The following is a 22,997-nucleotide window of genomic DNA, read 5'->3' as shown; positions in this document are numbered from 1 at the left end:
TCAAGGAAGTGTGTCCATGACATAGGTGATGATGCATGGACACAGCAGGACTCGTATGTGTCCAAGCAGGCAGGGGGGGGGGGGGGGCAGTTTGACTGGCTTTTTCAGTATGAAATACTGAAAAATTTCTAATGAAAGCAATTGCAAAACCTATTGGTTTTGCATGCTTTACAACATAATCAAAAGTTTTTGTATCTGACAGTGCCCATTTAAGGCTCAGCGGACCACTTGTTACGTTCTTTGAGGGGCGTAGTTTCCAAAATAGTATGCCTTTTTTTTTTTTCTGCTGTTCTGGCACCATAGGGGCTTCCAAATGTGACATGCCCCCCCCCCCCCAAATGCCATTTCAGAAAAACTCACTCCCCAAAATCCCATTGTCGCTCCTTCCCTTCTGAGCCTTGTAGTGCACCCACAGAGCACTTGACATCCACATATGAGGTATTTCCTTACCCGAGAGAAATTGGGTTACAAATTTTGGTAAGCTTTTTCTCCTTTTACCCCTTGGAAAATTTCAAAAACTGGGTCTACAGGAACATGCGAGTGTAAATAATGAAGATTTACAATTTTCTCCTTCACCTTGCTGCTATTCCTGTGAAACACCTGAAGGGTTAACACACTTTCTGAATGTCATTTTGAATACTTTGGGGGGTGCAGTTTTTATAATGGGGTAATTTATGGGGTATTTCTAATATGAAGACCCCTCAAATCCACTTCAAAACTGAACTAGTCCCTGAAAAATTCCGATTTAGAAAATTTTGGGAAAAATTGGAAAACTGCCGCTGAACTTTGAAGCCCTCTGATGTATTCCAAAAGTAAAAAATAATAAGTAGACATATTGTATATGTGAATCAATATATAATTTGGAATATCCATTTTCCTTACAAGCAGTGAGTTTCAAAGTTCGAAAAATTCAAAATTTTCATGAAATTTGGGGATTTTTCTACAAGAAAGGATGTAACAACAAAAATTTATCGCTTTTTATTAATCTGTTCATGGTCTAAAAAGTTAGCAAAAATGGGGTATTTTCGACTTTGGAATTTTTTTGCGCGTACGCCATTGACCGTGCGGTTTAATTAGCAGTATATATTTTTAATTCGGACATTTCAACACGCGGCGATACCACATGTTAATTTTTGTTTTTATTTACACTGTTTTTTTTTTATTATTGGAAATGCTGGGTGATTCAAACTTTTATTAGGGGAAGGAATAATTCAAAGGTTTAATGATTTTTTTTTACACTTTTCTTTTGCTATATTATAACCCCCATAGGATCTCAGGCTTGAAGCATTCAATCGGCGATCGGACTGCAGGAAGGAAGAGAAGAGACCTTCCTCCTGTAGTACAGCTGTTCGGGATGCCGCGGCGATCCCGAACAGCTCCCTGAGCTAACCGGCACTTTTTACTTTCACTTTTAGCCGCGTGGTTCAGCTTTGAGTGCACGGCTAAAGGGTTAATAGCGCGCGGCACCGCGATCAGTGCCGCGCGCTATTAGAGGCGGGTCCCGGCTTCACTGACGCCAGGCCCGCCGCGATATGATGCGGGGTCACTGTGGGACCCCACGTTATATCACAGGAGCGGGACCAAGGACGTACTCATACGTCCTTGGTCCTTAAGGGGTTAATATAATATTTCATTGTACTGGATCTAACTATCTTATCTTGTATACCTTTGAGGACTGGTATATATATATATATTATATATTATTTTTTTTTCATTATTTTTGTATTTTACTACTTTAAGTTTATAACTACATGCACCAAAATTAGTACATTTAAAAAGGTAAGCTGTCAACTTGCTCCCCCCGAACTAACCAGACATCAAACTGATCAGTGTCCCCCGCACTCAGCCAGTACCGCTGGTTAGTGCAGGGGGAGCAAGCTGACAGTTTTCCTTTAAAATGTTCATATTCTGACCCCTATAGCTTATTTTTCCACGAATAGGGCTATATGAGGGCTTATTTTTTCGCTGTGGTCTGCAGTTTTTATCAGTACCATTTTTGTTTTGATGGGGTTTTTTGATTGCTTTTTATTAATATTTTTATGGTATTTATTTACGTGTACACCATCGACCGTGTGGTTTAGCTAACCTTATACACTGCTCAAAAAATAAATAAAGGGAACACTAAGATAGCATGGATGAATGAATTAATCATATGAAATACTTTTGTCTTTACATAGTTGAATGTGCTGACAACAAAATCACACAAAAATTATCAATGGAAATCAAATGTATCAACCCATGGAGGTCTGGATATGGAGTCCCACTCAAAATCAAAGTGGCAAACCACACTACAGGCTGATCCAACTTTGATGTAATGTCCTTAAAACAAGTCAAAATGAGGCTCAGTAGTGTGTGTGGCCTCCACGTGCCCATATGACCTCCCTACAACGCCTGGGCATGCTCCTGATGAGGTAGAGGATGGTCTCCTGAGGGATGTCCTCCCAGACCTGGACTGAAGCATCCGCCAACTCCTGGACAGTCTGTGGTGCAACGTGGCGTTGGTGGATGGTGCGAGACATGATGTCCTAGATGTGCTCAACCGGATTCAGGTCTGAGGAACGAGCGGGCAGGCCAGTCCATAGCATCAATGCCTTCCTCTTGCAGGAACTGCTGACACACTCCAGCCACATGAGGTCTAGCATTGTCTTGCAATAGGAGGAACCCAGGGCCAACCCCCACCAGCATATGGTCTAACAAGGGGTCTGAGGATCTCATCTTGGTACCTAATGGCAGTCAGGACACCTCTGGCAAGCACATGGAGGGCTGTGTGGCCCCCCAAAGAAATACCACCCCACACCATTACGGACTCACCGCGAATCATGTTGGAGGATGTTGCAGGCAGCAGAACGTTCTCCACGGCGTCTCCAGATTCTACATCCGTCATATGTGCTCAATGTGAACCTGCTTTCCTCTGTGAAGAGCACAGGGCGCCAGTAGCGAATTTGCCAATCTTGGTGTTCTCTGGCAAATGCCAAACATCCTGCACGGTGTTGGGATGTAAGCACAACCCCCCACCTGTGGACATCAGGCCCTCATACCACCCTCATGGGAGTTTGTTTCTGACCGTTTGAGTCGACAAATGCACATTTGTGGCCTGCTGGAGGTCATTTTGCAGGGCTCTGGCAGTGCTCCTCCTTGCAAAAAGGCAGAGGTAGCAGTCCTGCTGCTGGGTTGTTGCCCTCCTACGGCCTCCTCCACATCTCCTGACGTAGAGGCCAGTGAACTGTTACATATGGATCTGGATAGGTTGGAGGTTTGGGCTGGGAAGTGGCAGATGAGGTTCAACACTGATAAATGTAAGGTAATGCACATGGGGAAGAAAACTCCGGGCTGGGATTATGTATTAAATGGGAGCACACTTGGGACGACTGACATGGAAAAGGACTTGAGTCTTAGTTAACAGTAAATTTAGCTGTAGTGACCAGTGTTGGGCAGCTGCTGCCAAGGCTAATAAAATCATGGGGTGCATCAATAGGGGCATAGATGCCCACGACAAGGAAATAATTCTACCGCTGTACAAATCACTAGTCAGACCACACATAGAATACCGTGTACAGTACTGGGCACCAGTGTACAAGTTCGATATAGTGGAGCTGGAGAGAGTTCAAAGATGGGTAACCAGAGTAATACAGGGAATGGGAGGACTACAGTACCCAGAAAGATGATCAGAATTCGGGTTATTTAGTTTAGAAAAAAGAAGGCTTAGGGGCAACCTAATAACTATGTATAAATATATCAGGGGACAGTACAGAGATCTCTCCCATGATCTATTTATACCCAGGACTGTATCAATAACAAGGGGGTATCTTCTACGTTTAGAGGAAAGAAGGTTTCTACACCAGCACAGACGGGGGTTCTTTACTGTAAGAGCAGTGAGACTGTGGAATTCTCTCCCAGAGGAGGTGGTCATGGTGAACTCTGTAATAGAGTTCAAAAAGGGGCTGGATGCATTTTTGGAGATCATCATCATCGCTGGTTAGGTATACTAAATTTATAGGGACAGAAGGTTGATCCAGGGATTTATTCTGACTGCCATAATTGGAGTTGGGAAGGATTTTTTACCTCTAGTATAAGGGCAGGGATGTGGAAATCCTATCGCTTACGCCCGGGACAAGTAGTTTTGGGCGTCGGGCAGGTGAATTGTTTATAGATTTAGCCCTGTATCGGGCTAGCAGGGACAGACCGACTTCCCCCTTATTTTTCTATACTGCCGGTGTGAGGCACAGGAGTGGATGCAAGTCTGCACCTCACACCGGCGCTCAGAGTGTATGGAGGGGGCGGCGGCCCCCAGCTGACCGCAGAGCCAGAGGTCGCACGTTCGCATTACATAATTGAGCCACGCCCCCTTATCTAATCCTCCCGGAGGATGGAGGATGCAGCTACACAACACAAGACAGGGGGAGAGAAAGGATGTCCACAGCTTGGCACACAGCTCTATCCCTCCCCCTGCTCATTCTTCACAGGACCTAATCCACCACGGAGAGGTTGCATGTTTACACGGGGAAAACACAGCAAGGGGGGGAGGGAAGAGAGGAGAGGACGTCCGGTGTGAGGGGAGATTTTCAAACCCATGTAACCTCACACCGGCCGGGACTACAGCTCTGATGTCCACTCATGGCCGGCTCAGGTGAGGAGGCAGAAAATGCAGGCGACGGCAGGAAGGGTGGTTGTATATGTAGGGTGTGAGTGTATGTGTGTAATGTGTATATAATGTATGATGTGTATGTAATGTATGATGTGTGTATGATGTCTGTCCATGTGTGATGTGTATGTAATGTATAATGTGTGTATGATGTCTGTCCATGTGTGATGTGTATGTAATGTATAATGTGTGTATGATGTCTGTCCATGTGTGATGTGTATGTAATGTATAATGTGTGTATGATGTCTGTCCATGTGTGATGTGTATGTAATGTATAATGTATGTATGATGTCTGTCCATGTGTGATGTGTATGTAATGTATAATTTGTGTATGATGTCTGTCTGATGTCTATGTGTGATGTGTATGTAATGTATAATGTGTGTATGATGTCTGTCTGTGTGATGTGTGTATGTATGTGATGTATGATGTGGGGTGGGCAGCGGTGTATGTATGATGTGTGTGTGTATATGTATAGTGTGAGTGTGTGATGTATGTACGTAATATATGATGTGGGGGGGGGGCAGTGGCGGGTGTATGTATGGTGTGAGTGTATATGATGTATCTGTGATGTGTGTATGTAATGTATGATGTGGGGGTGGGGGGGAACTGCCGCCACCGCAGCCAGTTGTGCCATCTAATTTTATTTATTTTTAGTGTCTTCTGGCCACCTGCACTGAATAGCACCCCCAGAATCCCACCCCCTTCATACTCACCCGCCAACCAAGAGCCCCACGGATGCACGCAAACACCCCCGAACCAAAACTACAACTCCCAGCATGTTGCACCATAACCTAAACTGTAGAACTATAAAGTGTAACATGCTGGGAGTTGTAGTTTTGGTTCGGGTCAGCTGCAGAGCCATAGGCTGCATCAGGGCATGCTGGGTTTTATAGTTACTAACTGTAATTCCCAGTATTCCTTGACACATCCTATGGCTCTGCAGCTGACACGAACCAAAACTACAACTCCCAGCATGTTACACAATAACCTTAATTGTCCTACTATACAGTGCAACATGCTGCAACACCCACACAACCATAGGCTGTATCAGGGCATGCTGGGTGTTGTAGTTATCTACTAACTAAATGCAACTTCCAGCATTTTCTGACACAAAATGCAGCACATAAACTGGAGAAGCAGAACACCCCCCAGTAACACATAAATCCCTATTGAGACTGAATATAAATAGTGATCAAAATATTTTAAAAAGTGCGTATATATGCGAATAAGCCCCTTTCCTAATAAAAGTTTCCAATTTTCTTTAAATAAAAATAATACAAAAATAAACATAAGTGGTATCGCTACATGTGGAAATGTCCAAGCTATTAAAATATAATGTTAATTAAACCGAACGGTGAACGGTGTAAATGTAAAAGAATAGTCCAAAATTGTTCATTTTTGGTCACTTCATATGAGAAATTTTTTATGGTGATCAAAAAGTTACATCTAGACTTTTCTGGGCTTGCCTCAGGCGTAAAAGGAGCTACAGCTCTCCGGCCGCTAATAGTCTGGTATGCTGTGATCACCATGGCCGCTATTAAACCATTAGATCACCACTGTCTAAGTTGACAGCAGTGTCTAAAGGATCTTATATCCATCCCTGGTGGTGTAGTGGGGGGGGGGGGGGGGGGGAAATCGTACTATTTTGGTTGAAAATATTTTATCTACCAGGACAAGTGGATTGTGTTCCTTTGTGATTCTTAAGGGACAAGTAGATTGTGTTCCGCTTTAGTCCCTTGGACAAGTATTTTTTTTAATTTCCACACCCCTGGAGGGTTTTATTGCCTTCCTCTGTATCAACTCAATACAATAGGGACTTATTAGGGTTATAGGTTGAACTCGATTGACTCTGGTCTTTTTTCAACCTTATGAACTATGTTATAGAATACTGGCCTGTCTCCTGGTAGCACCTCCATGCTCTGGACACTATGCTGACAAGACACCGCAAACCTTCCTGCCACAGCTCGCACTACCTGAGCCAATTGTGTGGGTTGTAGACTCCGTCTCATGCTGCCACTAGGGTGAAAGCACCACTAGCATTCAAAGTGACCAAAACATCAGCCAGGAAGCATAGGAACTGAGACGTGGTCTGTGGTCACCACATGGAGAATCACTCCTTTATTGGTGGGTGTCTTACCAATAGCCTATAATTTCCACCTGTTGTCTGTTCCATTTGCATAACAGCATGTCTTGGCTGCCCTTAACCAGGTTTAACCCATTCTCCGCTCGTGAGAACGATTTAAACCCCATTAGCGGGACTCAGGATGTACAGGTGCCAGAAAGTTAACCCCTTCCCGCTATAGGACGTATGCATACGTCCAATCATGCTACACGTTCGCGCAATTGGACGTATGCATACGTCATAGCGATCTCCGGCACTGCCGCGAGCAGCGCAGGAGATCGAAGACGGGAACCGGCTGTCAATCACAGCCGGAGTCCTGCCGCAGCTGCCGGAGCCGCGATCGCGCCAGTCCCGGCAGCATTAACCCCATAGATGCCGTGATCAATCCTGATCACGGCATCTATGGTGTTCACAGGGGGAGCGCTCTCCCTCTGATGTCCAACGGCGGCGCCGCGATACAATCGCGGGTCGCCGTTGGTTGCTATGGCAGCAGGAGGTCAGATCATGACCTGTCTGCCTGCTACAGAAGCCTGTGAGATCCAGACAGAGGCTGGATCGCACAGGCTGTAGTGTCCGCAGCTCATCAGGTCATACTGTGCTGCAGTACAAATGCAGCATAGTATAACCTGTAAAAAATAAAATAAACATTTCTTCAATAAAAGTATGAATGTGTATTAACCCCTTCCCGACCTATGACATACCTGTACGTCATGAGTGGCAAGGTGTTCACGACCCATGAGATACAGGTACGTCATGAACATTTTTGCCGCTACTCGCGGCATCCCGCAGCGCCCGGTAAGATGGTGGCTATCATTGATCTTACCCCCGGCGTCACTTACCCGGCCATGCAGTGTCCTGAGCGGTCCCGGCGCGAGCGACGTCCTCCAGGCGGTCCCGGCGGCGCTACGTCCCGGCGGTGAGTTTCCGGCAGCAGTGCGGCTTCTTCATTGGCAGCAGTGAGATCGCCGTAAAGCGATCTCACTGCTGCCTCTGGGAGTTGCAAAACTGCAACTGCAAGGCCTTTGGCTTTCTGGGCATGCTGGGAGTTGCAGTTTTGCAACATCTGGAGGCCCACAGTTTGGAGACCACTGTATAATGTTCTCCAATCTGTGCTCTTCCAGATGTTGCAAAACTACAAATCTCAGCATGCCCAGACTGCCCAAGCATGCTGGAAGTTGTAGTTCGGCAACATCTGATCCTTCAGATATTGCCGAACTACAACTTCCAGCATGCTTGGGCAGTCTGGGCATGCTGGGAGTTGTAGTTTTGCAACAACTGGAGGCACACTAGTTGGGAAACATTGTCCGTTTCCTACCTCAGTGCCTCCAGCTGTTGCAATTGTTGCAAAACTATAACTCCCAGCATGCACTGACAGACCATGCATGCTGGGAGTTGTAGTTTTGCAACAGCTGGAGGCACACTGGTTTGGAAACACTAAGTTTGGTTGCAAAACACTTGAAAATGTATAACTTAACTTAGTGTTTCCAAACCAGTGTGCCTCCAGCTGTTGCAAAACTACAACTCCCAGCATGCACGGACAGCCAAAGGGCATGCTCGGAGTTTGCAACAGCTGGATGTTTGCCCCCTCCCCCCAATGTGAATGTACAGGGTACACTCACATGGGCAGAGGTTTACAGTGAGTGCTGCAAGTTTGAGATGGCACAAATTTTGCGCTGCAGCTCAAACTTCCAGCGGCAAACTTGCTGTGAACCTCTGCCCATGTGACTGTACCCTAAAAACACTACACTACACTGACACTAGCCTAAAATAAAAAGTAAAAAACACTACATATACACATACCCCTACACAGTCCCCCTCCCCCAAAAAAATGAAAAACATCTGGTACGCTACTGTTTCCAAAACGGAGCCTCCAGCTGTTGCAAAATAACAACTCCCAGTATTGTCGGACAGCCATTGACTGTCCAGGCATGCTGGGAGTTTTGCAACAGCTGGAGGCACCCTGTTTGGGAATCATTGGCATAGAATACCCCTATGTCCACCCCTATGCAAATCCCTAATTTAGGCCTCAAATGCGCATGGCGCTCTCTCACTTTGGAGCCCTGTCGTATTTCAGGGCAACAGTTTTGGGACACATATGGGGTATCGCCGTACTCGGGAGAAATTGCCTTACAAATTTTGGGGGGCTTTTTCTTCTTTAACCCCTTATGAAAAGGTGAAGTTGGGGTCTACACCAGCATGTTAGTGTAAAAAATAATTTTTTTACACTGACATGCTGGTGTTGCCCTATACTTTTCATTTTCACAAGAGGTAAAAGGGAAAAAAGACCCTCTAAATTTGTAATGCAATTTCTCCCGAGTACAGAGATACCCCATATGTGGGCGCAAAGTGCTCTGGGGGCGCACAACAAGGCCCAGAAGGGAGAGTGCACCATGTACATTTGAGGTGATTTGCACAGGGGTGGCTGATTGTTACAGCAGTTCTGACAAACGCAAAACAATAAATATCCATATGTGACCCCATTTTGGAAACTACACCCCTCACGGAATGTAATAAGGGGTGCAGTGAGAATTTACACCCCACTGGCGTATGACAGATTTTTGGAACAGTGGTCTGTGAAAATGAAAAATAAAATTTTTCATTTGCACAGTCCACTGTTTCAAATATCTGTCAAACGCCAGTGGGGTGTAAATGCTCACTGCACCCCTTATTAAATTCCATGAGGGGTGTAGTTTCCAAAATGGGGTCACATGTGGGGGGGTCCACTGTTCTGGCACCATAGGGGCTTCCTAAATGGGACATGCCCCCCAAAAACCCTTTCAGAAAAACCTCACTCTCCAAAATCCCATTGTCGCTCCTTCCCTTCTGAGCCCTCTACTGCGCCCACCGAACATTTTACATACGCATATGAGGTATTTCCTTACTCGAGAGAAATTGGGTTACAAATTTTAGGGTAATTTCTCTCCTTTTACCCCTTGTAAAAATTCAAAAATTGGGTCTACAAGAACATGCGAGTGTTAAAAAATGAAGATTTAGAATTTTCTCCTTCACTTTGCTGCTATTCCTGTGAAAGGGTTAAAACACTTACTGAATGTCATTTTGAATACTTTGGGGGGTGCAGTTTTTATAATGGGGACATTTATGGACCCTTAAATTCCACTTCCAACCTGAACTGGGCCCTGAAAAAGTACGATTTTGAAAATCTTGAGAAAAATTGGAAAATTGCTGCGGAACTTTGAAGCCCTCTGATGTCTTCCAAAAGTAAAAACATGTCAATTTTTTGATGCAAACATAAAGTAGACATATGTGAATCAATATGTAATTTATTTGGAATATCCATTTTCCTTTCAAGCAGAGGCTTTCAAAGTTAGAAAAATTCAAAATTGTAAAAATGAAATTTTTAGATTTTCTACCAAGAAAGGATGCAAATATCAGTGAAATGTTACCAATAACATAAAGTAGAATGTGTCACAAAAAAACAATCTCGGAATCAGAATGATAAGTAAAAGCATCCCTGAGTTATTAATGTTTAAAGTAACAGTGGTCAGATTTTCAAAAAATGCCCAGGTCCTGAAGGTGAAAATGGGCTGGGTCATGAAGGGGTTAAAAAAAATAAAAAAAAATAAGCCCCTTTCCCAATAAAAGCCCTGTATAATCAACAAAAAAAGATTAAAAAAAAAAAAATCATATACCGTATATACTCGAGTATAAGCCGAGTTTTTCAGCACGATTTTTCGTGCTGAAAACACCCCCCTCGGCTTATACTCGAGTGAACTCCCCCACCCGCAGTGGTCTTCAACCTGCGGACTTCCAGAGGTTTCAAAACTACAACTCCCAGCAAGCCAGGGCAGCCATCGGCTGTCCGGGCTTGCTGGGAGTTGTAGTTTTGAAACCTCCGGAGGTCCGCAGGTTGAAGACCACTGCGGCCTTCAACATCATCCAGCCCCCTCTCACCCCCTTTAGTTCTGAGTACTCACCTCCGCTCGGCGCTGGTCCGGTCCTGCAGGGCTGTCCGGTAAGGAGGTGGTCCGGTGAGGAGGTGGTCCGGGCTGCTATCTTCACCGGGGAGGCCTCTTCTAAGCGCTTCGGGCCCGGCCTCAGAATAGTCACGTTGCCTTGACAACGACGCAGATACGTCGTTGTCAAGGCAACGGCTCTATTCCGGGCCGGAAGCGCGGAGAAGAGGCGCCCCCGGTGAAGATAGCAGCCCGGACCACCTCCTCACCGGACCACCTCCTTACCGGACAGCCCTGCAGGACCGGACCAGCGCCGAGCGGAGGTGAGTACTCAGAACTAAAGGGGGTGAGAGGGGGCTGGATGATGTTGAAGGCCGCAGTGGTCTTCAACCTGCGGACCTCCGGAGGTTTCAAAACTACAACTCCCAGCAAGCCCGGACAGCCGATGGCTGCCCGGGCTTGCTGGGAGTTGTAGTTTTGAAACCTCTGGAGGTCCGCATGTTGAAGGCTGCAGTGGTCTTCAACCTGCGGACCTCCGGAGGTTTCAAAACTACAACTCCCAGCAAGCCCGGACAGCCGATGGCTGCCCGGGCTTGCTGGGAGTTGTAGTTTTGAAACCTCTGGAGGTCCGCAGGTTGAAGACCACTGAGGGCGAATGATGAGAAGAGGATGATGAAGGGGGGGGGGGGGGTGTGGGGATGATGAAGGGGGGTGGGGATGATGAAGGGGGGGGGGTGTGGGATGATTACAAGGGGATGATGAAGGGGGGATGTGTGGGATGATAAGGGGATGTGTGGGATGATGACAAGGGGATGATGAAGGGGGATGTGTGGGATGATGACAAGGGGATGATGAAGGGGGGATGTGTGGGATAAGGGGATGTGTGGGATGATGACAAGGGGATGATGAAGGGGGGATGTGTGGGATAAGGGGATGTGTGGGATGATGACAAGGGGATGATGAAGGGGGGATGTGTGGGATGATGACAAGGGGATGATGAAGGGGGGATGTGTGGGATGATAAGGGGATGTGTGGGATGATGACAAGGGGATGATGAAGGGGGGATGTGTGGGATGATAAGGGGATGTGTGGGATGATGACAAGGGGATGATGAAGGGGGGATGTGTGGGATGATGACAAGGGGATGATGAGGATGTTAATGACGGGTCTGGATGATGACAGGGGGGGATGAGGTATTTCCCACCCTAGGCTTATACTCGAGTCAATAACTTTTCCTGGGATTTTGGGTTGAAATTAGGGGTCTCGGCTTATACTCGGGTCGGCTTATACTCGAGTATATACGGTACATAATATGTATTGCCAAGTCCGTAATGACGCGTACTCTAAAATTATAATGTAAATTATCCTGCACGGTGAACGCCATAAAAAAAAAAAAAAAACATTAAAAAAAGCGCTAAATTAGCCAATTTTGGTACAAATAGCGGAATAAAAAAGATCAAAAGGGAGCTCCTTGCACAAAAATTATACCAATAAAAAGTACAGCTCATCCCGCAAAAAATAAGCCCTTACTCAATGGGGTCGGACGAAAAATAAAAAGTTACGGCTGTTGGAAAATGAATGGAAGAAAAAGAATTTTGCTCAGAAAAGGAAAAACAAAATAGAAAGCGATCTAAAATGGGTATCACCATAATCGTACTGACCCACAGAATAAATATAACATCACTTTTACCGCACAGTGTACACTATGAGAAAAAAAAATTTCAACGCCAGAAATTTTCCTGTTTTTCACAAAAAATGCTTCATGTGTCAACAAAAATGTACCAGTTATATAAAGTACAATATGTCACGAAAAAAATCTCAGAATCGCTCTGCTCAGAAAAAGTGTTCTAAAGTTATTACCATTTAAAGAGATACATGTAAAATTAAAAAAAAAAAGAGCCTGGTCATAGAGGTAAAAAATGGGCCGGTCCTTATGGGGTTAAACAGATTTGTAAATTACTTCTAATTAAAAATCTTAATCCTTTCAGTACTTAGCTGTTGTATGCTTCAAAGGAAGTTGTATTTCTTTCTGGAATTCTTTTCAGTCTGACAACAGACTGAAAATAATTCCAGGAACTGTCAAGAGTACAAGCAAATCCCCATCAACCTTTACTGCTCTGCACAGTTCATCCTATCCTTTGGATAGGGGATAAGATGTCTAGGGGTGGAGAACACCTTTAACCTGGGGACATAGGATGTTTGAGAACGTCCTCGGTCTAGAGTAGTTAAGGACCGAGGACGTTCTCAAACGTCCTAGCAAAAACAGATCACTGCCGTGGCGCCTGGCAGTGATCTGAGGAGAATGCCTGCTGTAATCATTCAGCAGGCATTCCCTGACATTGCCGAGGGGGGTCCTGAGACCCCCCCCCCCCCCCCCATGTTGGCGATCACCACAAATCACAGGTGAAATCGCACCTGTGATTTGCGGCTATTCCGGGCTAATCGGGTCTATTGTGACCCGACCAGCCCGGAAAATGGCGATGATCGGGGTTGTCATAGACAACCCGATCATCCTAACTGATAGGAGCAAGGTGGCACCCTGCCACCCCGCTCCTATCACCTGTGATAGGCCGTTCTCTTGTGAATGGCCTATCGCAGGCCTCGGGCCGGGGTCAGGGTTAACTTCCCCTGGTCTCCCCGCCCCTAGGTGTGCGGGGAGACCAGGGGAAGAAAGAAGATGGCGGCGGGGACTGCGGTACCTGGATCTCTGGAGGAGCAGCTGCGGAGGGGACCGGAGGAGCTGAGGACCAGGAGCGGCTGCGGATCGTTGGTGGGTAAGTGGACGTCGGCGGCGTTGTTAGTAGCAACAGTGAAGATCCGGTGATCTTCATTGTTGCTGCTTACAGTTTGAAAACTACAACTCCCAGCATGCCTAGGCAGCCTTTGGCTGTCTGGGCAGGCTGGGAGTTGTAGTTTTGCAACATCTGGAGGGCCTCAGTTTGAAGACCACTGTATAATGGTCTTCAATCTGTGCTCTTCCAGATGTTGCAGAACTACAACTCCCAGCATGCCTGGACAGTCTCAGCAGGCTGGGAGTTGTAGTTTCGCAACAACTGGAGAGACACTGGTTGGGAAACATTGTCCGTTTCCTAACTCAGTGTTTCCCAACCCGTGTGCATGCAGCTGTTGCAAAACTATAACTCCCAGCATGCACCGATAGTCCATACATGCTATGAGTTGTAGTTTTGCAGAAGTTGGAGTTCCAACTACAACTCCCAGCATGCCCTTGGGTAGTCTGATCATGCTGGGAGTTGTAGCTTTGCAACAGCTGGATGCACATTTTTTCACTACCAAAGGGCATGCTGAGTTGTAGTTGGAACTCCAGCTGTTGCAAAACTACAACTCCCAGAATGCATGGTCTATCAGTGCATGCTGGGAATTATAGTTTTGCAACAGCTGGAGGCACACGGGTTGGGAAACACTGAGTTAGGAAACAGACAATGTTTCCCAACCAGTGTCTCTCCAGTTGTTGCAAAACTACAACTCCCAGCCTGCCCCTCCCCATGTGACTGTATCCTAAAAACACTACACTACCACAAAATAAAAAGTAAAAAACACTACATATACACATACCCCTACACAGCCCCCCTACCCAATAAAAATGAAAACCGTCTGGTACGGCAGTGTTTCCAAAACAGAGCCTCCAGCTGTTGCAAAACAACAACTCCCAGTATTGTCGGACAGCCATTGACTGTCCAAGCATGCTGGGAGTTTTGCAACAGCTGGAGGCACCCTGTTTGGGAATCACTGACGTACAATACCCCTCTGCAAATCACTAATTTAGGCCTTAAATGCGCATGGCGCTCTCACTTTGGAGCCCTGTCGTATTTCAAGGCAACAGTTTAGGGCCACATATGGGGTATCTCCGTACTCGGGAGAAATTGTCTTACAAATTTTGGGGGGCTTTTTCTTCTTTAACCCCTTATGAAAAGGTGAAGTTGGGGTCTACACCAGCATGTTAGTGTAAAAAAATCAAATTTTTTACACTAACATGCTGGTGTTGCCCTATACTTTTCATTTTCACAAGTGGTAAAAGGGAAAAAAGCCCCACAAAATTTGTAACGCAATTTCTCCTGATTACCGAGATACCCCATATGTGGGCCCAAAGTGCTCTGCGGGCGCACAACAAGGCTCAGAAGGGAGAGTGCACCATGTACATTTGAGGTGATTTGCACAGGGGTGGCTGATTGTTACAGCGGTTCTAACAAAAGCAAAAAAAATAAACACCCAAATGTGACCCCATTTTCGAAACTACAACCCTCACGGAATGTAATGAGGGGTGTAGTGAGAATTTACACCCCACAGGTGTCTGACAGAGCTTTGGAAAAGTGATCTGTGAAAATGGAAAATTAAATTTTTCATTTGCACAGCCCACTGTTCCAAAGATCTGTCAAACACCAGTGGGGTGTAAATGCTCACTGTACCCCTCGTAACGTTCCTCAAGGGGTCTAGTTTCCAAAATGGTATGCCATGTGGTTTTTGCTGTCCTGGCACCATAGGGGCTTCCTAAATGCGACATGCCCCCCGAGCAAAATTTGCTCTCAAAAAGCCAAATATGACTCCTCTTCTGAGCATTGTAGTTCACCCGTAGTGCACTTCAGGTCCACCTATGGGATACCTCCATACTCAGAAGAGATGGGGTTACAAATTTTGGGGGGGTTTCTGCTATTAACCCTTGCAAAAATGTGAAATTTGGGGGAAAACCAACATTTTAGTGAAAAAAAATATTTTTTTTACATATGCAAAAGTCGTGAAACCCCTGTGGGGTATTAACGCTCACTTAATTCCTTGTTACGTTCCTCAAGGGGTCTAGTTTCCAAAATGGTATGCCATGTGGTTTCCTAAATGCGACATGCCCCCCAAAAAGCATTTCAGAAAAACGTACTCTGCAAAATCCCCTTGTCACTCCTTCCCTTCTGAGCCCTCTACTGAGCCCGCCGAACACTTTACATAGACATATGAGGTATGTGCTTACTCGAGAGAAATTGGGCTACAAATACAAGTAAAAATTTTTCCTTTTACCCCTTGTAAAAATTCAAAAATTGGGTCTATAAGAACATGCAAGTGTAAAAAATGAAGATTGTGAATTTCCTCCACTTTGCTGCTACTCCTGTGAAACACCTAAAGGGTTAAAACACTGACAATGTCATTTTGAATACTTTGGGGGTGTAGTTTTTATAATGGGATCTTTTATGTGGTATTTCTAATATGAAGACCCTTCAAATCCACTTCAAAACTGAACTGGTCCCTGAAAAATTGTGAGTTTGAAAATTTTGTGAAAAATTGGAAAATTGCTGCTGAATTTTGAAGCCCTCTGGTGTCTTCCAAAAGTAAAAACATGTAAATTTTATGATCCAAACATAAAGTAGACATATTGTATATGTGAATAAAAAAAATGTGGAATATCCATTTTCCTTACAAGCAGAGAGCTTCAAAGTTAGGAAAATGCTAAATTTTCACATTTTTCATCAAATTTTGGGATTTTTCACCAAGAAATGATGCAAGTTACCACAAAAATTTACCACTATGTTAACCCCTTAAGGACCAGGCCATTTTACACCTTAAGGACCGGAGCGTTTTTGCAATTCTGACCACTGTCACTTTAAACATTAATAACTCTGGAATGCTTTTACTTATCATTCTGATTCCGAGATTGTTTTTTCGTGACATATTCTACTTTAACTTAGTGGTAAAATTTTATGGTAACTTGCATACTTTCTTGGTGAAAAATCCCAAAATTTGATGAAAAAAATGAAAATTTTGCATTTTTCTAACTTTGAAGCTCTCTGCTTGTAAGGAAAATGGATATTCAAAATATTTTTTGGGGGTTCACATATACAATATGTCTACTTTATGTTTGCATCATAAAATTTATGAGTTTTTACTTTTGGAAGACACCAGAGGGCTTCAAAGTTCAGCAGCAATTTTGAAATTTTTCACAAAATTTTCAAACTCACTATTTTTCAGGGACCAGTTCAGTTTTCAAGTGGATTTGAAGGGTCTTCATAATAGAAATACCCCATAAAAGACCCCATTATAAAAACTACACCCCCAAAGTATTTAAAATGACATTCAGTAAGTGTATTAACCCTTTAGGTGTTTCACAGGAATAGGAGCAAAGTGAAGGAGAAAATTCTAAATCTTCATTTTTTACACTCGCATGTTCTTGTAGACCCAATTTTTGCAAGGGGTAAAAAGGAGAAAATTTTTACTTGTATTTGAAACCCAATTTCTCTCGAGTAAGCACATACCTCATATATCTATGTTAATTTTTCAGCGGGCGCAGTAGAGGGCTCAGAAAGGAAGGAGCGACAAATGGTTTTTGGGGGGCATGCCGCATTTAGGAAGCCCCTATGGTGCCAGGACAGCGCAAAAAAAAAAAAAAAAAAAAAAAAAAAAAAAAACACATTGCATACCATTTTGGAAACTAAACCCCTCAGGGAACGTAACAAGGGGTAAAGTGAACCTTAATACCCTACAGGTGTTTCACGACTTTGGCATATGTAAAAAAATTATACCGTATATACTCGAGTATTAGCCGTTCCGAATATAAGCCGAGGCCTCTAATTTCAGCCCAAAAACCTAGGAAAAGTTATTGACTCGACTATAAGCCTAGGGTGGGAAATACATCATCCCCCCATGTCATCATCCCCCCATGTCATCATCCCCCTCGTCATCATCCCCCTCGTCATCATCCCCCTCGTCATCATCCCCCTCGTCATCATCCCCCTCGTCATCATCCCCCTCGTCATCATCCCCCTCGTCATCATCCCCCTCGTCATCATCCCCCTCGTCATCATCCCCCTCGTCATCATCCCCCTCGTCATCATCCCCCTCGTCATCATCCCCCTCGTCATCATCCCCCTCGTCATCATCCCCCTCGTCATCATCCCCCTCGTCATCATCCCCCTCGTCATCATCCCCCTCGTCATCATTCCTCCCTTCATCATTCCTCCCTTCATCATCATTCCTCCCTTCATCATCATTCCTCCCTTCATCATCCAGACCCCCTTTTGTTTTCTACTCACCGGGACGTCCATCTTCGGCCATCTATGCTGCAGGGACCATCCGGTGTGGAGGGTTAGTCGTTCCAGGCTGTCCATCTTCACCGGGAGGCCCTCTTCTCCGCTCCGGGTCGGCCACGAACTAGTGACATTGCGTTGACGACGATGCGCAGGGACATCCGTGAGCAGCAGACGTCCATGACGTCCCTGCGCATGAACGTCCCAGCGCGGTGGCGTCAATTCAGCGTCACTAGTTCGGGGCCCGCCCAGAGTGGAGAAGAGGGCCTCCCGGTGAAGACAGCCCGGAACGACTAACCCTCCCCACCGGATGGTCCCTGCAGCATAGATGGCCAAAGATGGACGGCCCGGACATCCCTTCACAGCTAGGTTTTTGTTCACTCAAGTATAAGCCGAGGGGGCATTTTCAGCATGAAAAATTGTGCTGAAAAACTAGGCTTATACTCGAGTATATACGGTATATATTTTTTACCTAAAATGCTTGGTTTCCCAAAAATTTTACATTTTAAAAAGGGTAATAGCAGAAAATACCCCCCAAAATTTGAAGCCCAATTTCTCCCGATTCAGAAAACACCCCATATGGGGGGTGAAAAGTGCTCTGCTGGCGCACTACAGGTCTCAGAAGAGAAGGAGTCAAATTTGGCTTTTTGAAAGCAAATTTTGCTCTGGGGGCATGCCGCATTTAGGAAGCCCCTATGGTGCCAGAACAGCAAAAAAAAAAAAAAAAACACATGGCATACCATTTTGGAAACTAGACCCCTCGGGGAACGTAACAAGGGGTAATGTGAACCTTAATACCCTACAGGTGTTTCACGACTTTTGCATATGTAAAAAAATATATATTTTTTTTACCTAAAATGCTTGTTTTCCCAAAAATTTTACATTTTAAAAAGGGTAATAGCAGAAAATACCCCCCAAAATTTGTTAGGCAATTTCTCCCGAGTACGGCGATACCCCATATGTGCCCCTAAACTGTTGCCTTGAAATACGACAGGGCTCCAAAGTGAGAGCGCCATGCGCATTTGAGGCCTGAATTAGGGACTTGCATAGGGGTGGACATTGGGAATCACTGGCGTAGAATACCCCTAATAGGGTGCCTCCAGCTGTTGTAAAACTCCCAGCATGCCTAGACAGTCAACGGCTATCTGGCAATACTGGGAGTAGTTTTGCAACAGCTGGAGGCTCCGTTTTGGAAACAGTGGTGTACCAGACGTTTTTCATTTTTATTGGGGAGGGGGGCTGTGTAGGGGTATGTGTATACATAGTATTTTATTGTGTGTTAGTGTAGTGTTTTTAGGGTACATGGGCGGGGGTGCACAGTAGTTTCTCGCTGGCAGTTTGAGCTGCGGCAGAAATTTTGCCGCACCTCAAACTTGCAGCCGGATACTTACTGTAATCCTCCGCCCATGTGAGTGTACCCTGTACATTCACATTGGGGGGGGGGGGGGGGACATCCAGCTGTTGCAAAACTACAACTCCCAGCATGTACGGTCTATCAGTGCATGCTGGGAGTTGTAGTTTTGCAACAGCTGGAGGCACACTGGTTGTGAAACACCGAGTTTGGTAACAAACTCAGTGTTTTGCAACCAGTGTGCCTTCAGCTGTTGCAAGAGCTACAACCCCCAGCATGTACGGACAGCGGAAGGGCATGCTGGGTCTTGTAGTTATGCAACAGCTGGAGGCATACTACTTTGGCTTGGGATGCTGGGGATTGTAGTTATGCAACAGCTGGAGACACACTGGTTTGCTACTTAACTCAGTGTGCTTTCAGCTGTTGCAAAACTACAACTCTCAGCAGTCACCGACAGCCAACGGGCATGCTGGGAGTTGTAGTTATGCAACCACCAGATGCACCTCTACAACTCCCAGCATGCACTTTAGCTGATTGTGCAAGCTGGGAGTTGTAGTTATACAACAGCTGAAGGTACACTTTTCCATAGAAAGAATGTGCCTCCAGCTGTTGCAAAACTACAAGTCCCAGCAAGCCCATAAGGGAATGCTGGGAGTTGTGGTGGTCTGCCTCCTGCTGTTGCATAACTACAGCTCCCAGCATGCCCTTTTTGCATGCTGGGAGCTGTTGCTAAGCAACAGCAGGAGGCTGTCACTCACCTCCAACGATCCAGCCGCACAGGTCAGTCCCTCGTCGTCGCTGCCGCCGCTGCTCCTCGGGCCCCGATCCCAACAGGGGCGCCGGGGATCGGGGTCCCCAGCACCCGGGGTGCATGTCCCGCACCCGCTCACGTCTTCCGGAAGAGGGGCGGAGCGGGTTGCGGGAGTGACACCCGCAGCAGGCGCCCTGATTGGTCGGCCGGTAATCCGGCCGACGAATCAGGGCGATCGTGGGGTGGCACCAGTGCCACCTCACCCCTGCTGGCTCTGGCTGTTCGGGGCCGTCTGACGGCCCCGATCAGCCAATAATTCCGGGTCACCGGGTCACTGGAGACCCGATTGACCCGGAATCCGCCGCAGATCGCTGGACTGAATTGTCCAGCGATCTGCGGCCATCGCCGACATGGGGGGTCATCATGACCCCCCTGGGCGATATGCCCCGATGCCTGCTGAACGATTTCAGCAGGCATCGGGCACCGGCTCCGCTCCAGATGGTTGCGGGGGGGCGATAAAACACATGACGTTCTCATACGTCATGTGTCCTTAAGGACTCGGAAATGGAGACGTATGAGAACGTCATGTGTCCCTAAGGGGTTAAAGTAGAATATGTCACGAAAAAACAATCTCGGAATCGGAATGATAAGTAAAAGCATCCCAGAGTTATTAATGTTTAAAGTGACAGATGTGCAAAAAACACTCTGGTCCTTAGGGTCATAATGGGCTCGGTCCCAAAGGGGTTAAGGGGTTAAATAGGTACTCCAGAGGAAAAGTGTTTTCAAATAAACTGAGGCCAGACAGAAATTTTTAACTCTGTATACTATTTGAAAATCTTAAGCTTTTCCGTACATATAAGCTTTTGTATACTACAGAGAAAGTTGTGTAGTTTTCTGTCTGAACACAGTGCTCTCTGCTGATACCTCTGCTGACAGTGTCAGGGACTGTCCAGAGCAGGAGAGGTTTGCCATGGGGATTTGCTCCTGCTGTAGACTGTTCCTGATACGGACAGAGGCAGCAGCAGAGCGCACTATGGTCAGACTGGAAAGAACTACACAACTTGCTCGGGAGCATATATTATCATTTTTGGTTAATTAAGGGATTTACAAATATGTTAGGTATCACATGTTCTAGCACCTTGAAGAAAGTTGTTTGAAATTATAGTGACCATTTAATAATTTTTATTCAACATGTGATAAATTTTACTTTGGTAAGAAGCTAAATAGATACCTCAGGTGTAATTAACACGTTTTCTTTTTTGGCGATATCCAGAACTCTTTTGGTTTGAATCTCATCAGCCAGTGGTTTAAATCGAAATTTAGAACATCGAGATGTTAAGGGTTCAATAATTCTGCAAGAAAGAACATACATATTAAAAAGTTAACAAATGCAGCAAAAGGTCTAGTTTTAACCCCTTAAGGACTCAGCCCATTTGGGCCTTAAGGACTCAGACAATTTTATTTTTCGGTTTTCGTTTTTTCCTCCATGCCTTCTAAAAATCATAACTTTTATATTTTCATCCACTGACTAGTATGAGGGCTTGTTTTTTTGCGCAAACTGTTGTCCTTTGTAATGACATCACTCATTTTACCATGAAATGTATGGCGCAACCAAAAAAAAATACTATTTGTGTGGGGTAATTGCTAAGAAAACCACAATTTTGCAAATTTTGTAAGGTTTCGTTTTCATGCTGTACACTTTACGGTAAAATACACGTTTTCTTTATTCTGTGGGTCAATACGATTAAAATGATACCCACGATTACATACTTTTCCCATTATACAGCTTTAACCCCTACAGGACCCATGACGTAACGTTAAGTCCCGACACCCTGGGTCTTAAGGACCAAGGACGTACAGTTACGTCATAGGCAGTTCTGTTCCCCGCCGGGCGGGGATCGGACCGGGATGCCTGCTGAAATCATTCAGCAGAAATCCCGTGCAAATGCCCAGGGGGGTCATCAGACCCCCCCATGTCGGCGATCGCGGCAAATCGCAAGTGAATTCACACTTGCGATTTGTGCGATTCAGGGTCATTACGGGTCTATAGTGACCCGGAATGTAAGGGGGATCACGGGTGTCTAAGACACCCAGGATCCCCCTGAAGCGATAGGAGTGAGGTGGCACAGGTCCCACCCCTCCTATCTCTGCTATTGGTGGTCTAGACGCGACCACCAATAGCAGATCGGGGGTGGGGGGGTTAACTTTAGTTTTCCCCGTCCTGCCCACCCACAATAGGCGGGGCAGGACGGGGAAACGAAGGGGACCGGCGCCGAAGATCCACTTACCCATCCGGGCGGGCGACTGAGATCGGCGATGACGTGCGGCTGGATCAGACGGAATGTGGTGAGTTGCCTAGCAACATCTGGAGGGTACAGTTTGAGACCATTACACAGTGTTCCCTAAACTGTAGCCCTCCAGATCTTGCAAAACTACAACTTCTAGCATGCCCAAACAACTGTTTGCTGTCAGGGCATGCTGGGAATTGTAGTTTTGCAACAGCTGGAGGACCACAGTTTGGAGATCACTTTGCAGTGTTCTCTAAAACTGTAGCCCTCCAGATGTTGCAAAACTGCAAATCCCAGCATGTCCAAACAGCAATCAGCTGTCTCGGCATGCTGGGAGTTGTAGTTGCGTACCTCCAGCTATTGCATAACTACATCTCCCAGCATGCCCTTCGGCGATCAGCACATGCTGGGAGTTGTAGTTTTGCAACAGCTGGAGGCACACTGGTTGGAAAATACTGAGAGTTAGGTAACAGAACCTAACTGAAGGTTTTCCAACCAGTGTGCCTCCAGCTGTTGCAAAAGTACAACTCCCAGCATGCACGGTCTGTCAGTACATGCTGGGAGTTGTAGTTTTGAAACAGATGGAGGTTTGGCCCCCCCCCCCCCCCCATGTGAATGTACAGGGTACATTCACACAGGCAGATTTACAGTAAGTTTCCTGCTTCAAGTTTGGGCTGGGGCAAATTTTTCGCCGCAGCTCAAACTCCTAGCGAGAAACTCACCGTAACACGCCAGTGTGAATGTACCCTAAAAACACTACACTACCACATAATAAAAAGTAAAACACTACATATACACCCCTTACACTGTCTGTCTCTCCCCCCCCCCCCCCCCCCAATAAAAATGAAAACCGTATTGTATGGCAGTGTTTCCAAAACGGAGCCTCCAGCTGTTCCAAAACAACAA

At 45.9% G+C, this 22,997-nt stretch overlaps 1 protein-coding gene across 5 annotated transcripts in view; it reads right to left on the bottom strand.

Annotated features, from left to right (window-relative positions):
- Window positions 1-22,997, bottom strand: part of RFC4 (replication factor C subunit 4) — a 148,937-nt gene that overhangs the window by 23,734 nt on the left and 102,206 nt on the right. For all 5 annotated transcript variants that reach the window (XM_056565308.1, XM_056565309.1, XM_056565306.1 and 2 more), the window contains one exon: window positions 21,035-21,155. In XM_056565308.1, coding sequence (XP_056421283.1) covers window positions 21,035-21,155 — 121 coding nt within the window. The remainder of the gene's footprint in view (window positions 1-21,034; window positions 21,156-22,997) is intronic.

The sequence above is a fragment of the Hyla sarda genome, chromosome 3 (genome assembly GCF_029499605.1).
Source record: "Hyla sarda isolate aHylSar1 chromosome 3, aHylSar1.hap1, whole genome shotgun sequence".
NCBI lineage: Eukaryota > Metazoa > Chordata > Amphibia > Anura > Hylidae > Hyla > Hyla sarda.
Note: the sequence above shows the minus strand (reverse complement) of the source record. Positions and strands in the feature narration are given on the sequence as shown.